Below are 5,738 nucleotides of genomic sequence, written 5' to 3'. Positions count from 1 at the left end.
TACTTAACCTTCATCTAACGGAAGGACCAACATTGGAAAGATTTCAAAAGTCAAGTGTCTAAATTGTCCAAATTAAAAGTCAGGGACCAAATGTGGAAAATCAACATAGTCGGAGGACCATTGCTGGAATTAACTCTATACTATATATAGAAACAAAATCCTGAAATTTTAACTTCACTTCGTCTCTCTCTAGGGTTTCTTTCTAGAGTTTCTCTCTAATTCCCTACTAGGGTTTGCCTAGGGTTTCGTACGTTGACCAGCAGGGTTTTCTGACGAGTCTTTGTCCGCTCCAGCGTGGTTTGTGACGTCGGGAAGGACGCATGGAACGACAGAATCATGCGGCGATGGAGGAGGGGTTGGCGGAACGAGGTTTGCGGCGTCGGGAAGGAAGTCTGGAACAACAGAATCATGCGGCGATTGAGGAGGAATTGTTAGAAGGGTATGCGGGCATCTCTTTGCTCGACGAGGAGGAGATGTTGATTCCGGCAGGGGGGGTTGTTGCGCCGGCGATGGGGGTGGATCGGAGGGCCGTACATGGATTCTTGTTGGAAGGTTTTTGACGCGAAAGATGGTGAAGCTTGAATTCATGCGGGAGGTGTTGGCTTCCGTATGGCAGCCCGTGTGTGGTGTGCAGGTTTCAGAGTTGCAACCGAATCTTTTTATGTTTGTTTTCTATCATCAGACAGATTTGCAACGTGTGATTGATGAGAGGCCGTGGTCCTTTGATAACCATACCTTGGTGTGTCGACCGGTGGAAGATGGGATGCTACCGAATGATGTGGTTCTTGATACGGTTGATATGTGGGTCCAGGTCTATGGACTCCCGATGGGTTATACATCAATGATCATACAGGAGCAGGTTGGTAATTTTCTGGGAGGTTTTCTGAAGGGCGATGAGAGGTTTGATGATCGTCCGTGGAAGGCGTTCTACCGGATCCGTGTTAGTATTCCGGTGGCTAAACCGTTGCGTCGAAGAATGAAATTTGCAAAGCGGGATAAGTCTTGGTGTTGGGTGACATTCAAGTATGAAAGGCTGCACACTTTTTGCTTCTTCTGTGGCTTACTGGGCCATTCATACAAGTTCTGTTTACAGGCGCGAAATTCGACTCTCGCTTTGGATCAGTATCTGTATGGGGTGGAGATGAAGGCGGGGTTACCACGCGGCCCTAGGCCAGTGGGCAGTTCGTGGCTGGTTCCCGTTGGGGGGAAGAGGGAGGAGGTGGCCGAGAGGGGAGGTAGGCCGTGTGCTACGGGTGGGGGGGTTGCGGTGGGGGCTTTGGTGGAGGGCCGACCGGTGAGTGGCGAGGGGGTGGTGTGTGGTCCGAAAAGGCGCAGGGAAGTAGGGATGGCAATGTGCCCCGTCCCCGTCGGGGATCCCCGCCCCCGTTGGCGATGGGGACGGGGACGGGGAAAAAATTCGGGGATCAGGGACGGGGATGGGGAACTTGTGAAATTCCCCGGCGGGGACGGGGACGGGGATGGGGATACCCCTCCCCGCCCCGCCCCGTCCCCGAATAATTAAAGTTTTTTTCTACCTATCGCTAATACCGTGTACTATTGATTTAAAAATAATTAGTTAGTTACACAAAGCATTGTTGTGTACTGTTTATATTGAATATTACATAGAATGTATGTAATTAAGCATAACTACATAAAGCATGTTGTACTGTGTATATTATTGAATATTTATATGTATTTAAATTTTGAACATAATTATATAAATCATTGCCATACTAATATTGTGTATATATTCAAATATATTATATATTATTGAATATTGAATGTTGAATTTTTTTTATTTTTAAAAATTGTACTAGTTTGACACTTTGACTATGGGTTGATCGGGGATGGGGATTCCCCGTCCCCGCCAAATTCCCCGCGGGAACGGGGACGGGGAATTTTTTCAAATCCCCGCCGGGGATGGGGACGGGGACGGGGACAGTGTCGGGGTAGCGAGGACGGGGACGGGGAGTATACTCCCCGCCCCCGCCCCGCCCCGTTGCCATCCCTATAGGGAAGAGGGGGGTACTGAGGATCTCACGGGGAGGGATGGTGAGGGAGTGGTGGAGAGGGTTGGGGAGGATGTGGCAATGGCGGATATTTCAAAAAACTTGTTCATGGCGGGCTCTGGTTCCCAGACCCGCCCATCCTTATGAGTACCTTGAGTTGGAACTGTCGTGGCTTGGGTGATCCACGAACATTTCGGGAAGTAGTGGATATGGCATCCAGAAAGAAACCCGATTTTATTTTTCTTATGGAAACGAAGGTTGCTAGAGATCATGTTGAACGGTTGCGGGTGAAACTAGGGTTCCAGGGGTTGTTCTATGTGGATAATAGGGGGCGTAGTGGAGGTTTGGCACTGTTGTGGAAAACGAATGATACGGTGCGTCTGCTAGGTTACTCTCGTAACCATGTGGATGTCGAGGTACGTATGGATGGTTTTGCGCCCTAGAGGATGACGTGTTTTTACGGTTTCCCGGATCGTGGGGACAGAGAGGAGTCATGGAATCTTTTGAGACACTTGAGTTCCCGGTCTACGCTGCCTTGGGTGGTCTTGGGGGATTTCAATGACTTGCTTTTTCAGTATGAGAAGAGGGGACGTTGCAGACATCCCGAATCGCTGTTGAGGGGTTTTGGTGAAACACTTGAGGACTGCGGCTTGATACAGATCCCCATGATTGGTTATCAGTTTACATGGGAGAAGGGGGAGGGGACGGAGGATTGGATAGAGGAGAAGTTGGATAGAGTTGTAGCGACTGATGAGTGGCGAGGGGTGGTGGAAGGAGCCCGGGTCTATAATGTACTGACCAGGAGATCGGATCATTCGGCTCTCTTCCTGGACATACGGCCAGGGGGGGTTTATGTGTTGGTCCGCGAGATTTTCGTTTTGAGATGGCCTGGCTGCTGGATGAGGGATGTAGGGAGGTGGTGGAAGAGGCATGGGGACATGGGGTGGAGGATCTACAGGCCCGGGTAGAGAGATGTGGCGTAAAGCTACAGAAGTGGGGTGGTAACCGTTTCCATAAGTTTGGGAAACGGATCGCTAGTCTCAAGAAACAACAATTGAATTGCCGTGGTCGTCTGAGCCCCCAGGCGTTAGCAGACTTTCACCGTCTGGAATCTGAGTTAGTAAGATTGGAGAAGCAGGAGGATGTATTCTGGAGACAAAGGGCGAAGCAGCATTGGCTTCGTGGGGCGGATGCAAACACTCGCTTCTATCACAGGTATGCTTCTGCCCGAAAGCGTAAGAATACTATTTTACGACTTAAAGATGAGTTAGGGGGATGGGTAGATGGTGATGGTATGAGAGCAGTTGTAATGAGTTATTTTAATAATATTTTTGCTGCTAACCCCGATGTGAGTAATGGAGCGGACTTTTTTGCCTCTATCCCTACTCATGTTACCGACACCCATAATGAATGGCTGAACCGGCCGTATGACCCGGGGGAGGTGAAAGATGCGTTGTTTTCTATGTTTCCAGACAAAGCACCGGGACCGGATGGAATGAATCCGGGTTTTTATCAGAAGTTTTGGGACATAGTTGGTCCAGATGTGACTAGTTGTGTGCTTTAGTGTCTGAATACGGGGTCCTTGCCAACTGGTCTTAATGAATCAAATATTGTGCTTATTCCGAAAACGCAGTCCCCTGAGATGGTCACGGATCTACGCCCGATTGCCTTGAGTAATGTTGTTTATAAGATTATTGCAAAAGTAATCGCTAATCGTATGAAGCCCCTTTTAGGCGATATTATTTCTGTATCGCAGAGTGCATTTATTCCTGACAGGTTGATTACTGATAATATCTTGATAGCTGCCGAGGTTGGACATTTTCTTAATAGGAAGCAGTTGGGTAAGGTGGGGTGGGGAGCTTTGAAGTTGGATATGGCAAAAGCCTATGATAAGATGGAATGGGCATTTTTGAGAAACATGATGTTGGCTTTAGGCTTCCAGGTGGGATGGGTAAATCTAATTATGTAGTGTGTCACTACTGTTTCATATAATATTATGATTAATGGTGTGTCTGGAGGACAGTTAACCCCATCTCGCGGGCTCCGTCAGGGGATCCTTTGTCCCCATACTTGTTTCTTATCTGTGCGGAGGGGTTATCATTGTTGTTACAACAGGCTCAGGATAGAGGTGATGTACATGGTTTAAGGGTGGCGAGAGGAGCACCTGCTCTCTCACATCTTTTGTTTGCGGATGACAGCCTCCTATTCTTTAAGGCAAATGTTGGTGAGGCACAGGCAGTTAAACGGTGTCTTACTGATTATGAGAAGCTTTCTGGTCAGACTATTAATTATAATAAGTCAAATATTTGCTTTAGTAGGAACACTCAGCAGGTTGAAAGAAATTTGGTGGCGGCACAATTTGGGGTTCATCAAGCACAAAATTTTGGAAAATATTTGGGGCTGCCAGCATTTGTGGGGAGGAATAAACAGGCGGTGTTTGCTTATGTGGAGGATAAGGTGAGACAGAGAATTGGCTCCTGGAATAAGAAACTTTTGTCTAGAGCAGGTAAAGAAATTCTACTCAAATCGGTGGCACAGGCAATGCCAACGTTTACTATGAGTGTGTTTTTGTTACCTGACTCACTATGCAAGAACCTGGAGCGTGTTATGAATAGATTCTGGTGACGCAATGGGAGGGATGGGGGGAATACATTGGCTCGCCTGGGATAAAATGAGTGTACCAATGAAATATGGGGGCCTAGGTTTTAAGGATTTGAGAGCTTTTAATGTGGCTATGCTGGGTAAGCAGGGCTAGAGATTTTTGACAGACCCCCATTCTCTAGTGGCAAGAATATATAAGGCGAGGTATTACCCAAAGTCAGATTTTTTGAATGCCTCAGTTGGAAATAATCCAAGTTTCCCATGGAGAAGTATAATGGCTGCCCAGGGACTCATTATCCAAAATATTAGGCGGAGGACTGGAAATGGGGACTCCACTTTGGTTTGGGGTGACCCGTGGTTGCCGTGTGAATCTGAGCCAAGAATTATGTCACAGAAACCTCCCCACCTTGGGGAAGTCAAAGTTTCTGGGTTAATTGATCCGGCATCAGCTTCCTGGGACATGCCTTTGCTTAATGAGCTATTTCCTGCCGTGGAGGCAGAGCGGATTGCGGCTGTTCCAATTAGTCTGGCCTATGATGATATGCGGTATTGGCATGGGGACCCCAAAGGAATTTATACGGTAAAAGCTGCCTATCGTAATTTAATGGGAACCATTACTGTACCCCCAAATGGTTTCACATCTTGGAATAAAATTTGGAACCTAAAGGTACCCCCGAAGTGGAAAGTTTTCGTGTGGAGAGCTGTGAGAGGAGTATTACCCACCACTATGAACCTTTATAATAGGAGGGTAGATGTCCCATTAGCATGCCCTTTGTGTGTCCTAACCTCTGAAAATATTTTACATTCATTAGTACAATGTGAATTTTCTAAATGTGTGTGGAATATTTCGGGTTTTGACGTGCAGAGTACGGTGGATGATGACTTTAGTGTGTGGCTGGAATTATTGCTACGAAATGTTGATGGGAAACAATTTATTTCTATGGTGGCCATTATGTACAATATTTGGATGCAACGGAATACAGCGGTGTGGGAGCATAAGGTGGGTAGACCACGGCTTGTGTTCGAACAGGCAATGGCTACTTTGTCGGCGTGGTGTTCGGCTACGGGCCGCATGGAGAGGCAGCAGCCGTCTCATGCTGCCACTGCCGTCAGCGGGCAGTCCGAGAC

The 5,738-nt window shown here is 47.6% G+C and overlaps 1 protein-coding gene across 1 annotated transcript; it reads left to right on the top strand.

Annotated features, from left to right (window-relative positions):
* The first annotated feature begins 344 nt into the window (after positions 1-344).
* On the top strand, positions 345-4,764 carry LOC109159433. Its single transcript, XM_019307545.1, has 8 exons — positions 345-530; positions 683-1,235; positions 2,139-2,425; positions 2,585-2,766; positions 2,922-3,552; positions 3,643-3,960; positions 4,125-4,515; positions 4,625-4,764. Exons 1-8 carry the CDS (start codon positions 345-347, stop codon positions 4,762-4,764), a joined length of 2,688 nt encoding a protein of 895 aa, XP_019163090.1.
* Positions 4,765-5,738: the final 974 nt, after the last annotated feature.

This window comes from Ipomoea nil, unplaced genomic scaffold, assembly GCF_001879475.1.
Source record: "Ipomoea nil cultivar Tokyo-kokei standard unplaced genomic scaffold, Asagao_1.1 scaffold2827, whole genome shotgun sequence".
In the NCBI taxonomy this organism is placed as follows: Eukaryota; Viridiplantae; Streptophyta; class Magnoliopsida; order Solanales; family Convolvulaceae; genus Ipomoea; species Ipomoea nil.
The sequence above is the reverse complement of the archived record's forward strand: the minus strand, read 5'-3'. Positions and strand labels throughout refer to the sequence as shown.